Source organism: Pantherophis guttatus, chromosome 2 (genome assembly GCF_059756535.1).
Source record: "Pantherophis guttatus breed Tessera chromosome 2, ASM5975653v1, whole genome shotgun sequence".
Lineage (NCBI taxonomy): Eukaryota > Metazoa > Chordata > Lepidosauria > Squamata > Colubridae > Pantherophis > Pantherophis guttatus.
In genome coordinates this window covers 86963751-86979689 of record NC_142064.1, presented here as the reverse complement: position 1 = coordinate 86979689, position 15939 = coordinate 86963751, and the positions used below count along the sequence as shown (strand labels likewise).

Genomic DNA, 15939 nt, shown 5'->3' with positions numbered 1-15939 from the left:
TGAGCTGCACTGGTTACCAGTGGTTCTCCGAGTCCGCTTCAAAGTGCTAGTTCTCATCTATAAGGCCGTACATGACTTAGGTCCGGGATATTTGCAGGACCTTCTCCTGCCTGCCTCTCACCGTCCTGTTCGCTCACATAGGGCCGCTCTCCTCAGGGTTCCGATAGCGAGCCAATGTCGTCTTGCTATGCCCAGGGGTAGGGCGTTCTCTGTGGGTGCTCCCACCCTCTGGAATGAATTACCTACCGAGCTCCGGAGGGCTCCTGATCGCCGTTCCTTCCGTCGGGACCTGAAGACTTGGCTGTTCAAACAAATAGGCTGACTCTGATTCCGGGCTTTATTATTTACTATTAATTAGTTATTTGGTTTTAAAATGGGATTTTATTGTACTTGTTTCTTAATTTCTGTTCGCCGCCCTGAGTCCTTCGGAAGAATGGTGGCATATAAATACATGTAATAAATAAATACATGTAATAAATAAATAAATAAATAAATAAATAAATAAACAAACTTATTCTTCCAACAGGCTTAGGTATAGAAGGTAATTTTCTCAATCATTCATATACAGATAGTCCTCAATTTACAAACATTTATTTAGTCACCGTTTGAAGTTACAAAAGCACTGAAAAAAGTGATTTATGACTGGTTTTCACATTTACAACTGTTGCAGCATCCCTATGGTCTTGCAATCAAAACTTTGATACTTGGCAACCAGCTTGTATTTATGACAGTTGCGCTGCCCCAGAGTCAAATGCTCACCATTTGTAACCTTTTCCAGCAGCTTCCAAAAAGCAAAATCAATGGGGGAAGCCAGATTTGCTTAACAACCGCATGATTCACTTAACAACTACAATAATTCATGTAACCACTGTGGCAAAAAGGTTGCAAAATGGGGCAAAACTCACTTAACAACTGCCTTGTTAGCAATGGAAACTTTGGTATCAATTGTAGACATAAGTCAAGGACTACCTGGATACATATTCTTACATTGAATATGTATATATTGATAAAGGAGAAAATATTGTATCTAGGCAGATTTTCAAATATTTACCATACAGCCAATTTAGTGTAGTGGTTAAGACACCAGGCTAGAAACCAGGAGACTGTGAATTCTAGTCTCACTTTAGCCATAAAATCCACTTGAGTGACTTTTGGCACTCATTCTCATCCCAACTCACCTCACAGGATTGTTATTGAGGGGAAAATAGGAAGAGAAAAGGGTGTGGGATATGTTCGCTGCCTTGTGTTATTTGTAAAAATAATAAAGATGGAGATTGTATGTATGTACAGTATGTATGTATGTATAAACTGATTGTCAAGATTAACATTGGGATGCCACATATGACAAGGAGATCAATGTCTTGTCAGTACACACTACTAAGAAATGTCTGGTTAATTAAATGAGTCATCTGCATTCCCACTTTCCTTTCTCTACTAATTCCAAGAGAGGAAGATAAAAGAGTACAATTTTCTTAGAATACTATGAAAATTGTATAATAAACCCTAAAAAGGCAAAGTGAGTTAGGAAGGGATGGTAGTAAAAAATCATGCCATTCCTTTTATCAGGATGAGTTCCAATTAAAGTTTTTTACAAGTATCAAGAAATCAGAAGACACAGAAATTTTTTTAATCTTGCAAAAATAATAGACAGAAATAGAAATAAAAGAGTTACGAAGACTGAATTTAACACATCTTCTGATTGTGTTGCAAAAACTGAAGGGAAGGTAATTCACATCAGTTTATAATTCCATATAAACTCCTTTTTGGATCTGCTGTAAATAAGACTCTGTTAAGAAGGCTCTATTTCAACTGCTTATAATTTCTGTAACAAAAAGATCTTGGAGGCTGAATATTTCGTCACCTTAAGAAAAATCTTATTAGGTCCAGGTGACATGGCTGGAATTTATTTGTAGGAACTGCAACAATGAATTGAATCTGAAATATTAAAATCAAGTTTGAGTAATCAGAATAAATTGCTTTACAAGAGCAGACAAGTTGGGATGGGAATAGAATGATAAGGTAAAGGTAAAGATTCCCCTCGCACATATGTGCTAGTCATCCCCGACTCTAGGGGCCGGTGCTCATCTCCATTTCAAAGCCAAAGAGCCAGCACTGTCCAAAGACGTCTCTGTGATCATGTGGTCAGCATACTAAATGCCAAAGGCACGGATTATGTGTGTTATGTATGTATTAAAACTAAGCGCAATTATGTGCTTAGCTTTAAACAAATAGGATTGTAACTATTAGAATTAGTGTCTGTAGTAGATCTTTTGTGTCTGTAGTAGATCCATTCATATACTTGTGCAATATTTGTATAACACCAGTGTATGGATAGATATATTGCATACAAAAGGAAGAAAACATTAAGGAATTATGATAAATGAGGCATCTACAAAAATTGTAGTGCAACATTAGTAACAGAATTGAAAAATTGAAGAAATAAAGAAACTAGAATTATATAAAAATCAGATGAACAAAATAACAAAGGAGCCAAATTAATAGAATAATAGCTTCAAGCAACATAATTTTAGAATCTACATAACGGCACCCCTGCATGGATAAGAACAAAATCAAATTGCTTGCATAGTGGCAGAAAACGAAGAAATGAAATCCAGTCAGCCAGGGGACTTTCAGTTGAAAATTGTGAAACAAATCAGTGATCATTGGCCAGATTATTTATGGGACCACCTCTCCCTAGGAATATCTACTCATCCACCCAGATCATATAGGGTGGGCACACTTCTAGTTCCTTCTCTTAAACATTGATTAAATTTGATATAAGATGCATGGATACATACAGTAAAAGTTACAAATAAATAAATAAAATTATAATTGATGATAAATTTACAGGCTAAACTTTAAAAATTTCAGAGTGCAGATGTGCCAGCAAGATTTGGAGGACATACACGTAGTCCTCAACTTTCAACCATTTCTTTAGTGGCTATTCAAAGTTACAGCAGCACTGAAAAAAGTGTCTTATGACCATTTTTCATACTTATCACTGTTGCAGCAACCTCATGACCAAAACTCAGATGCTAGGCAACTGGCATGTATTTATGATTTCAGTGTCCCAGGGTCATGTGATCACCTTTTGCAGCCTTCCCACAAGCAAAATCAATGGGGAAGCCAAATTCACTTAGCAACTAGCTTAATGACTGCAGTGATTCCTTTAACAACTGTGGCAAGAAAGGTCATAAAGTGGGCAAAACAGCTATTGTGCTAAGAAATTTTTGGCTCACTTGTGATTCAGGACTTACAGGACTGTACATTCTATACAGCTAGAATAAAAGAGAGCAATGAAAGGATCAATTCTGTACATTGTAGTTAGGCAAATAAAGAAGCTATGTGAAGAGATAGAAGATTCTGCAAAAACAAAACCAGAAAAATCTCAAAATTTCAAAGAGGAAAATATTCAAGTAGTTTTTTGAAAAATCTATCACAATAGCCAAGGAAAGGCTAAAGATGAAAGTCTTGAGAAATATTCCCCAACTATCTGTTATGATTATATTTCAGCCTGTATTGTTTACTTTTGTTTAATGATTTTTTTAAACCAATGTATGTTACCTTGAGTTATTTCAGTTAGGCAGCCTATATATTGAGGAGACACTGTCCAACTTCCAAATCAGGCAAAAAAGAACAGTTAAATAGTTAAATCAGGAATATCAACAAATAAAGGGGAAAAAAGAGAAATGAGATTTTTAAAAAAAAATCACAAGAAAGTGTACAGCTAGGGCAAAAATAGTCAGGAGTAATCACAAAAAAAAGCTCTAATAGGGTTACATTAAATAAGGTTAAAAATACATGGAAATACAATACTGAAACTCTTTACATACAAGAATATAGAATAATAGAAACGTTTATAGAGAGGCTATATTCAGGAACCGACTTCACTAGGAAAAGATAATGTATGAGTCAATAAACCAGTTATCAAATATGGAAGCATCCAGCATACATGAACTATTCACTGATCTGTTTAAAACTGGAAGAAAAGAGTTTCTTTGTGCTAACAGTCCAATATCAAATAAGATTAGAAATATTTTTTTATTCTTTTATTGCTGCCATTTGAACTGATATTGTTGCTTAATGATATTTATTTTGTGTTATAAACTGCCATGAAGTCATTCGCTAGGAATATGTGGTTATAAACCTGATAATAAATACATATGGAACAAGGCAGTAGGACCTAGAGAAAAAGGAGCTGGGGAGGCAAGAGAATAAGCAAATTATTGAACCGCTACATTAATTTTACATGCACACAATGTGTAATATTAAGATCTTACAAAGAATAAAGCCATATATGGGGAGAGGAAATGCCAGATGAACAGGCAAGTTTAGGAAAAGGGACACAAGGTCAGTTCAATGGATCATAGAGAAAACAGAAATTTAAAAAGGAAGGTTTTTTAAAAATATCTGCAGCAAAGCTTTTGTTTATCTGAAAGTGAAGTATATTAAGGAAAATCGGTGTGCAAAAACATCTGATTATTCTTCTGATGAACCTTTACCATACTTGTCCCTTACACTACTTCAAGATCAAAGAAATATAATAGCTCAGAATTGGAAAGAGTATTTCAGAACATTTTTCCCGTATCCAATACTAGAAAAGGGCACATCTAGAATTAAAATAGTAAAAACTAGGAGATATGCAGATGTTCCTTTATTAACTGAAAATAAAGAAAACTTGTAAAATATAAATCAAAAAATCAAAAAAGGAAACTAAAAGATCTTGGTTAATGTTCAGTATTAAAAAGGCACATATTATTCAACCAGTAAGATTAGTGAGCATACAGTTGATGGCAAATAAGTGAAGGTAGGGCACACCTAGGAAGGTGGCAATTATAAATACAAACAAAATCATGAAGAATGAGGATATTTCTATCATAATCAAGACCAGAATAATTAAACCAATAGCTTTTTCACTGTAAAATACAATTGTGAAATATTGAAGAATAAGAAATAACAGGAAATAATGACATCTGCAAATGATAATGATGGGTTTGAAAGTGACTACTAAGAGCAACTTGGACTGCTAGAAGAACCAATCTATATTTCTGGGTGATATAATTTATTACTGCTAATTTGAAGTTATGATTAACAAACAGAAACTCACATATTTGACCACGTGATACAAGCAAATGATGGACTAAGAAAAAAAACCTACGAATAGTAAGGTTGAGGGAAGCAGAAGATAGGAAAAACAATAGTTAGAACCAAAATGATCACTGGAATATCATTGGAGAAGCTATAAATTATCCTTAAAAACAAATTGAGATAGTATTTGCATAGTCACCAAGAGCCATTTAAGTAACTATTAAATTCCTGATATACAGTATTAGCATCTGAGTTACATATTAAGTGGGAGCAATTGTTTTCCTGAAGTTGTACTCCAAAACTGTTTTGTCATTTACTACTTTATAGCACAGTAAAGAAAAATGCAAGAAATAAATTACATTAGAAATACATAAACAATTGCATTTACAAATCTCCATTTTATCAACTGTAACTGCCCTACACTTCTCTTGAATATTGCTACATAAATAAAACCTTAAACAGAACACTATTGGGAGAACACTCTTTCCCCAACTATCTTCTTTTCAAAGAAAGTACCTCTGGCTGTTTTGCTTCATATCATCGAAAAGATACAGAGATCTATATAACTCCCCTGTTGTGAGGGAGCTGTTCAGAGACTACTGAATAAAAATAGAGTTTGAATGCTAAAAATCAAACAAGGCCCATTCATTCATCCTCAAGCTGCTCCAATGTAACATCTGTTTTTTTTATTTTAACAGGCTATAGGAATACTGAAAGAAAATCCCTTTCTTATAATCATCCACACGTACATTAATAATCAGTTAATTCAGTTAGGGATCAAGGATATTGAGGAAGGTGTGTGTTGTGATCTCTGTTGGTCTCTGGCCTCCAAATGCACTGAGCTTTCCTAATCAGTATGCATGCAAATATGTAATGGATGTAGGAGTGTAGCCACTTTGACTGAGGGTGTGTGAATAAATGCCCTAACACTAAATTCCCTTTGCAGCTACCTTGCCTTACCACAAATTTGTTTTATTTATGTCCTTCAACTAAGCCAGTATGAGAATATTTTTATTACATTGCTTCCCAATAGAGAAGAATTGTACATTTATTTCAAATTAGATATGCTGTTTGAATTTTATAATATGTGATAGTGATGGCTAAATTGGCTTAGAACTAAGGTGCTTGAAATACTATGCTATCTAAAGAGAAATCAATCCATTCCATGCATTACTTTTCTTTTTGTAAAATCAAGACTTCAAATGGCTGAGTATTATGAAATACAGGATAATGCAAGTGTGTAAATCTTTTTTTAATTCAAAATACTATTTTCTAATAGACTCATTATATAAATTTGTAAAAATTTATTCAAAACATGTTTTTAAAATCAACATCTTAATTCCTCATGCAATATATACTTATTTCAGCCAACTGGCCTAAACAAAAACAATATTATTCTTTATACAGTAGATAAGCCTCTAGCTGTTAAGGGAAAGATGTAGAGGTTACTATGCTACATAGTATACTAACGCTATTTGTGCTATATACTAGTTACATTTTTTGCTCTGCTCTATAGGTATTACAATATGTATTGTCTCTTGAAACACTGTATAAAAATTTCTTCTTTGCAGATTTTTGACTAGATTTAAAACAAATCTAGTCAAAATGATTGCATCACTGTTTAACTAATAAATCCTATTATAATCTCCATATTATAAAACCCCGATTGAAATTCAGGCATATATAGATTTAATATTCTTAATTTTCTGCATGGAATAAATGGTTCCTCCTATCCTGTTAATACGACCTGCTTCCTTGTGCTAAGTTGCTATACACAAAGACATAGGATTCAGTGGAAACTTCAAACATTACATTGTGCTTGAAGGAAGACAAACAATATAGCCACCAACACAGTGGATAATTTAATTTTCCATATCAATATTCAAATTGCTAAGTATAAATCAGTCAATAAGGAATTATCTCCTAAATATGATTGATGTTAGATCTCTTTTGAGCTAATCCTCTTTCCTTTCATAGAAGTTTTCAGTATTCAAGAGATTGAATAGCTTTTATACTACAAAAATGTGGTATATAGTTCGAGAAATTAGAAGTATAGCAGTCAAGTTATAAAAGCTAATTAACTTGTTTAAAGGAGAAGGACCAAGAACTCCTTCAGAAGTCTAATTTCAAATTCATTATTGATTTTAAGAGTTAAAATATTATCAGTGTTTGATAATCAGATAGAAAAATCAGTTCAAAGGCCCCAAATGTCAGTGCCATCAAGAAATCATTACATTTATTTCCAAACATTTTGTATAAGCCTGAAGGCAATTCATTATAACCAATGATTGGCAAAAAAAAAAAAAATTAGGATTTTATTTATGAGTTCAAACTGTGTCCCAATAAGTTTTCAGCATCTTCATCTTCTTCCAAGATATTCTTCCAAATATCTCAATTATTACCTTCCCAAGAAATCTGTGGCTAACAAATTTCTAGGCACTTATTTCATAATTTAAGAATATTTCAAGAAGCATTTATTCATCTGCCCATTGCAATACAGCTACTGTAGAAATATGATAAACTGAAATGATGGGATTATGTCATACACCTTAAATTAATCATGCATTAATAGACTGCTTGCATAATAAAACCAGTCTCCCTTTAAATGATGCTTAAAGTAAACTCAAAAGTGAAATCCATTTAGGCTTAACTCTCACTATAAAAATACCATAGCTCCGTGATAGTTTAACAACAAGGAACCCGCAATTCTAGATTTTAAACACTAAAACTGGGAGATACAAACATGGTTCTGCCAAGTTCCCTATGTGGGGGGGGGAGGCATCAAGTATGGCATTTATCTGGGAGAGAGAGAGAAAAAATCACAACAGAAAGGTAACCGCGGCAAATAAAATGCCACCGCTTCGTTACATTATAGCAAAGTCAGCTCCAGATCTACCGCTTGAATATGTATGTATTACGAGACTCACTGTAACGCTTCCTCATGGATCCGCCGGCTTAAAGCAGGTAGACAAAAAGGCAGCCCAACAGAGCTTAGTATGGCAAGTAGCAGATTTAAAAGCATACCTCTCTCCCCTCCTTTCACAAAGGCAAGAAATGCACGGATTCGTTATTGTTTATTAGCAGTATCCAAATCTCTATGACTTGGCCCTTTTCTAGGTTGCTCTCCCAAAAGCAAAGGTCGGACTAGTTCCCGCAAAGGACAGGAGGGAGTAGGAAGCTCCAGGCGCTTTTAGCCCACCGACCGGATTGCAACTGTCAGCTGGTGATGACGAGAATCGCCGGAGAGCGCCCCAATGGTGGGGGGGGGAGGAGGAAAGCTGTGAACGCGGTACATGGCGGGAGGGGCGGAGGGGGGCAGTGCGGCACGGACAAGCGGTGGTGGTTCTTCCCTCCCCCACCCACCCACCCACCCCCAGGGCTGAGCAAGGCAGGTGCGTCGCCTCTCAGCTTGGGAGGTGTGGGTGGGTGGGTGGGTGGATGAGAGGGGGGCTGGCAAAGCGCGGAGGCGCCGGCTACAAGAGAAGCAGCGCAATGGAGGGGGAGGGGGCGGCGGGAGGGAATGGGGGGGGGAGAGAGAGAGAACGACCCCCCCACACACAGTTTCTGCGCGCGCGGTGGCGATTCGGGGGGGGGAGGCGAGGGGCAGCAGCCGAGCGGCCTGACTTACGTGTAGATGATGGACATGAAGTGCATGAGCCACAGGACCACGAAGAGGATGAGCCCGAAGACGGCGAGTCCTTCCAGGGCCAGATCCAGCATCGCCATCTCCGCCCGGCCACAGGGCACGGAGGGGGGAGCGGGGGAGGGAGGGGGAGAGAGAGCGAGTGAGCGAGAGAGAGAGAAAGAAAGAGAGGGAGACACAGAGCGCTCGGACGAGCCGAAGCGGCGGCGGCGGCGGCGGAGGCTAGATAAACGAGGCTCCGCCCCCCCCCTCGTTGGCTGCCCTCACGTTCCCCCTCAGACGCGACCGCCTTCCCTTCCTTTTCTTGCCTTTCTTTTCTTCCACGAGCCCCCTTCTCGCCCCGCCCTCCTCCGTTCTCTCTCTCTCTCTCTCTCTCGGCTGCCCTTCCACCCGGCAGGCGGCGGCGGCGGCTGCTCCTCCTGACAGACTGCCTCGCGCTCTACCAGCCCCCGCCGCGGCGTTCGCCTCCTTCGCCGCCGCCGTCGTTTGCCGCTCCTCGTTCACGTTCTCCACTCTCCCTCTCTCTCTCACACACACACACGCGCGCGCGTACACTCATACATAAACCAAACGGCCTGGGCTCGCGCGGAGGAGCTGCTCAGGCCCCGCCCTGTGACTGTCATCTGCCAAAGCCACGCCCCCCTCACTCCTCCCTGTCTCTCTCTCTCTCTCTCCCTCTCGCTCTCAGGCTTTGACGCCGCGCTTCTTCTCCTGGAAGCGTGGTCCCGTTAAATCCGCCGCGAGGGTGTGCTAGCGGGGGGGGGATGGGGGGATGGGAGAGGGTTTTAAAAAAAAAAAAAACAGGAGGTGAATCAGGATGTGGCGGGAAAGCAGGAAGAGGCGATGTCGTCATTTATTATAAAAGGGCTGGAGAAGTTGCACTGTGAGGGGGGTCAGGACGCCGCTCTGTCCTTTTCCTCCTTGCAAAAGAAAGGGGGGGGGGGAAAGGGTGGCGGCGCGCAAGGGGAAGAAAGCTACCTTTTCTCTTTATGCACCTCGGGAGCCATTCGCCACAGAGGAGCCGCAACGGGTCTCCTCCATTCCTTCCCCCCCCCCGCCCGCCAAAAACATAAATGAAATCACCTTCCCGGGGGGGGGGGAGAAAACGTTTTTATCCCTTGTATAACCCAAACTCTGCAATGCCCCGTAACACCCTCTGAGAATGCAAGCGACGGCGCGTCTCCGCTGGAACGAATCGCCAAAGCAAAAGGCAAACCCCAAATGCGCGACCAGAAATGTCACAGCTTGGAAACTAAACCGACACACCCCCCCCCCCCGCCGCCCACATCAAGAGCCCTGCAGCTTTATTGACAAACGGAATCCCTCTGGGTTCTTCTGTAATGCGGGCTGCTATGCAAAAGTTCAAACAAACAATTCTTGATTCCTGCAAAATTCACCTTGCTTTCTAAAGCTGAATGATGTGCATCGAACAGGTTCTTTATTCCTCCTCTCCTGTCCTCTTGGATAATTCTTAACGGTTGTAGGAAAGACTGTTGTTTTGCGTTCAACAATGGGAGAAATTGCACGGGTGTCCAAAATGGAAAGAACGGTGGACACCTTGAGGTGGTTTATGTGTGTGTAACATTTGAATGTGAGAACATTAGTAATTTTAAGAAGGTAAAACTTAAAATGTCTACATTCAATCTTTTTGTGGAAGGTAATTCTTTTTAAAAAAATCTATCAATATAATCAAAAACTGAAAATCATCTAAAATGCTCTTGTGCACATTTTTCATCCGTTGTTTCTCAGTTTGCTGAAAAGGCTATTGGTAAAAAAAAATAAAAGATTACTCTCCAATGTTTTGTTAATTTGATAATTAGTCATGAGCAAAGCAGTTAATGAACCTACCATATAATACAGTAGTATATCATTGTTCACTTAATCCTTTTTCCTTGATATAAATTCAAGGAAATGTTACAGCACATGTTCTAGGTAACATCCCACACTTTTTAAATGTTTTCAAAAGAACATGTGTTTGCTTTAATAATAAAGAGATTTATTTGCTTTTTAATTATAAAAATGGACATAGCTCTTCAAACATACTTGGTTGGTATATTTGACATATAGTTTCTGTTTTTTCATTCTTTTAAAACTTTTACATATTTTATTAATCTGTTTAAACATTTGGAATTATTTTCAGTGAAAATTAACATGAATTACATTAATTAACATTTTCTAGACTTTTTGTACAAAATTTAGTACTGAATTGTACTAAACCATTTTAAAATATTAGATTATTTTAAACACTGTAAAATTATACACCCTTCCAGCTCAATTTTATATATGTTCAATTTGACCTGTTTAACCTAGTATGTGTTAATATTGTTAAAGAATGAAGCATTTCTAATTTTTTATCTGAAGTTTTTTTAGATAGAATTTTAGTTTTATGTATCTACACTCATCCTCTGAAGGACAGCTTGACTAATGTTAAGCCTCAAAATTGCATATATTTTTGAATTTATATAAATACCCAAAGTGGGTGAATGGGGAAAGAAAAGGACAAGGAGTAATCAGGATTCCATCCAGTTTTACAGGGCAGTTGCCTTTTATTTGTACAAACAACACAGCTTAGAAAGTTTTTTTTTTTTAATATGACCAATGCACAGGTATAGAGACAAATATGGCAAGTTAGTGGAAGTTAGTATGCTTAATCTCTTGCACAGCATGACACTTAATAACTGACCAACAATGAAGAGCTTCAAATTATATAATTCTGATGCAGTATCACACTCTAAACAAAATCATCATGTATAAATTGGGCTTTCTTGCTGATACTGCTGGAAAAAAAAGTCAAAAGTTTTGCTCTGATGATGTTCTCTTGCAAATTCTACCTCAAAACTGTATACTTTATATTACTATAATTCCTCAAGTACTTTCCTTTGTTTTTCTACAAGTCTTGACTAAGGAAATGATGCCTAATTACAGCTTTTACAAATTGCACATACAAACTCTTCTTTGCATTCTCATGTTGTACCTCTTCAATCTTTTTTTAAAGTATTTCAATTCTTTCTCTTTTGGTTGTGAATAACGAAAATTACTGACTTGCAAAATACATTTATTTTTACAACTCAAAGATCATAAAATATAAATTCACAAGCTCGATGATCAATAAATAAACCCATTAGAACGGTGAGGCAAGGAATGTTGTGGGTCCCATCCTCCAGTGCAGTGGTTCTCCACCTTCCTAATGCCGCGACCCTTTAATACAGTTCCTCATGTTGTGGTGACCCCCAACCAGGGGTGGGTTCTAAATTTTTTTACTACTGGTTCTGTGGGCGTGGCTTATTTTGTGGGCGTAGGTTGGAAGTCATGTGACTGGGTGGGTATGGCTAGCTGGTCATGTGACCGGGTGGCCATGGCTATGTGTATAGGGACTACTCAGAGGACTGAAAAAAGTCATTTCTGACAGGTCCTCGCACTTTTGACTGGTCCTCACACTTATGACCATCCTCACATTTATGCCCGTGCAGCATTATTAACAACCGTGTCACTCATTTCACAACTGCTTCTCTTCACCATGGTGACAAGATAGGGCAAAAACATAAAATGTGAGGATAGTTGTAAGTTCGAGGACTGGTCAAAAGTGCGAGGACCAGTCAGGAATAACTTTTTCAGCCCTCTGAGTAGTCCATATGCATAAAAGGATACAGCAATAGAGAGAGATGAAGGAAGGGAAGGGAAATTAGAGTAGGAGTGAGGGTAAGAGAGGGAGGAAGAGAGGAGAAGGAGAAAGGAAGAGGAAGTAGGGAGGAGAAGAAGAGGGGGAGGAAGAGAAAGTAAGAAGGAAAGAAAAGAGAGGTGGTAGATTTGAGGAGAAAGATTGCTGTACAATAAAAAAGATGAAAGGGAAGAAAGCCAACCCCAAACAAATATAAAGATATTAAGATAAAGAATGAATTGTTAAACTTTAAAGAATAAAAGATAATAAATATGAATAAATAACAATAATTAGAAACACACATACAAACATACAATGTATTTTCTTTGAACAGAGTATTTGGCCGGTTCACAAATTTAAACTGTTTAGTCGTTTCAATTAAATTTACAATTTCTATATTTCCTTTTTGCCATATTTATTCCTCATCTATTTTTGTAAAAAACCAATATTACCCTTCATCCTCATCTCTAATCTTAATCAAATTCAATTTTTCCCTTCTATATTATACCCCTTCCCATTGTCATCTATTTTTATATCCATCCTCACATTGGTTAATTATGTAATATTACAGTTGTTTAATATGAATTCAACATTTTAATATAAATCAATTAGTTATATAACTACCTTTTTTGTATATTAATCAATATGAACATGAATATTCCAATTATTTCCATGCAATCCAATTTCTTACAAATCAATTAATTATATTTACCAATAATAATAAACCAAATAATTTCCCCCATATATTCCTCCAAACCACAACTTAACCATTTCTGCTTTCAACACAATATACAATTAATAGTATCTCAATTATTACAATTCCCTAGTTAAATAGAGCTTTTTTTCTTTTGTGTTTTAAAATCTTGAACTCTCCACTTTTTCCCTAAATTTCCCATTGTTTGCACCTACCTTCTTTGGTGAGGAAAAAGAAAAGAAATCTGGCTGCCTAATTTTCCAACGTTGTAGCAACAGCAAAGCCAACAGCCTTCTTTACTTTCAGTTTTGTTTTTCAGCATAGCTAGGGGGGGAAAAATTGCTCCAGCACTCTTTGCAAGGAAGCAGCAGAGCCCTGAGCAAAACAGCTGAGAGCAAATCAGCTGAGAGTCGGGAGCCGATCTAAACAAGGCTAATTAGCCTATGCTGAAGCTCCGCGGGCCAATAAAATTACAAAAAAACACCGAACCATTTGTTAAATTGCTGGCTCGCCCGTCCCTCGCCCACCACTATTTATTGGCAATAAATAGTGGTATGGAGGGGCAGGGCGGAACCGGCAGAATCCCACCACTGGCTATAGGGCGGCCCTTTGAAGCCCCGCGGCAAGAATTTAAACAGTTTTTTTCCTCTAGCCATCAGCTGGGACTCAGGAGGCAGCAATAGATTGGGAGTGGGTGGGGTAAGCGAACGGCCGGCGATCCAACAGAGCAGAGAGTGAGGGTGAGTGAAGGCATGGGGGGGCGAGAGACGGCTTTGGTGACCCCTGTGAAATGGCCGTTCGACCCCCCAAAGGGGTCGCGACCCCCAGGTTGAGAACCGCTGCTCTAGTGAGATACACCTGGTGGGATCCAGAAGAACGACCTTCTCCGTGGTGGCTCCCTCTCTCTGGAACATCATTCCCCCAGAGATTAGAATGTCCCCCACTCTAACACTCTTCCAGAAGGCGCTGAAGACCTGGTTCTACCAACGGGCCTGGGAACCCAGAGGGAGAGCCCATTAAATGGCTTGTGTGATGTGTTTACGCCAGAGTGGGGAGTTATTATATTATTTTATTAATTTATTATTTGATTATTTTCTTCTATTTTATTTTTTATATATATATTTATATTCCTGTAAGCCGCCTTGAGTCGCCATGTGCGAATAGACAGCGATATAAATGAGTAAATAATAATAATAATAAATGGCCTATTAAGGAGGTAGATTTTTTTCATACATTTAGATTTCTACTTTCAATTATTTTGGTTTGTCGCAGCTGCTATTGAAGCCCAAATTTTGGGGATGTGGCTGTATGGCAAGACGATACCAGTTTTCAACCCTATATAAACTAAGTTTCTAAAAACAGTCACACACGTATCTCACTTGACCTTTAATATTGTAACACAATTAGAATTGGACTGCATCTATTGTGGGGGCCTGTGTAAGACTTGCCATTTAAGCCTTAGGCAAAGCAAATCCTTGTGGAACCTCCTTGGTTCATCTTACTCTGAACAATAGGTTTTTATATCCACCCTATAAAAGCAAACAACAAGGCTTGATTTATTGTGGTCTATTAATACAAGCTTTACTTACTTTAGGCTTGGATCAAACTTTAGCAGAAATCAAATAAAGTCTTAGATATTCACTCATATAGGGCCAAAATTTCTCACCCTTATTTTACTGTACAATAGTAGAATTGCCCTTTCCTCTTGGACTCTTGCTAACTGCTTTTTTAAAGATCATGCATGCTCTGCATAAAACACATTTTCCCTGGCCTAAATTGATGCACTACCCATCAGGGCAACAATTAGAAGATATTTCAGCCATGGAAGAGTTCTTCTAGAGATATTACCGACGCTCTGACTTCCCCAGCTGACCCCCAGTGATGGCGAGCCCCACCTGTCTGGGGAAGTCGGAGCATCGGTAATATCCCACTGGATGCCTGGGGGAAGCTCTGCTCAGCAACCAGCTGGTTCCAGCATTGAGTGGCATGCAGCCTTGACGAGATCGGCACAGCTTCCCCTCAATGTTGTCGGCGCTCCTGTAGCATCATCAGTCAGCACCAGCAACTCTAACTACACAAACACACAAAATCTCACAAAGCTGTATGTGGAATTTTGTGTGTGTAAAGTGTGAAAGTTGGGTTTTTGGGCTTTTTGTGGCTGTGTGAGGTTCCTGTTTGTTTCAGGGGCCATTTTGGGTCTAGCACAGCTGCTTTTACATTATGGGTGAGCCAGTTGTGTTGTGTTGTGTTGTGTTGTGTGTGTGTAAAGTGTGAAAGTTGTTTTTTTGGGCTTTTTGTGGCTGTGTGAGGTTCCTGCTTGTTGCAGGGGCCATTTTGGGTCTAGCACAGCTGCTTTTACATTGTGGGTGAGCCAGTTGATGTTTTTTTTAATTTTTATTTGGTGTGCGTTGGAAGAGGGGTAGTCTTATACGGTGAGTATAGCCCAAACCCTATATTTTAACAGGAAAATTTGGGGGTCGTCTTATACGCCCAGTCGTCTTATACACCGGAAAATATGGTATATGAATGTTCTTAGAATATTATTTTTGGGTTATGATTTAATAATGTTATAACAATACATCTTTTTGCCATTTTATTTTTATCTTTTAAACCTTTCAAACTATTTATTTATTTATTTATTTATTTATTCTTTCATTGAGGAGCTCAAGGCAGAATTTTAATAATTCTTTACTAAATTAGTAAAAATTTAGTAATTTGAAAGTTCATAAGTAATGTCTGTATTTATATATTGAATTCACTGAGTTTTTACTCCATGTTTCTGCTAAATACGTCTCTTAATGTTATTTATCCTAACAAAGAAAATATAAAAGAGAATTATAACTAAATACAAATCAG

The 15939-nt window shown here is 38.3% G+C and overlaps 1 protein-coding gene across 1 annotated transcript in view; it reads right to left on the bottom strand.

Moving 5' to 3' along the window:
- UGCG (UDP-glucose ceramide glucosyltransferase) overlaps positions 1-9354 on the bottom strand; it is a 52493-nt gene extending 43139 nt beyond the window's left edge. The window contains exon 1 of the mRNA XM_034410589.3: positions 8717-9354. Coding sequence (XP_034266480.1) covers positions 8717-8814 — 98 coding nt within the window. The 5' untranslated portion in view covers positions 8815-9354. The remainder of the gene's footprint in view (positions 1-8716) is intronic.
- Positions 9355-15939: the final 6585 nt, after the last annotated feature.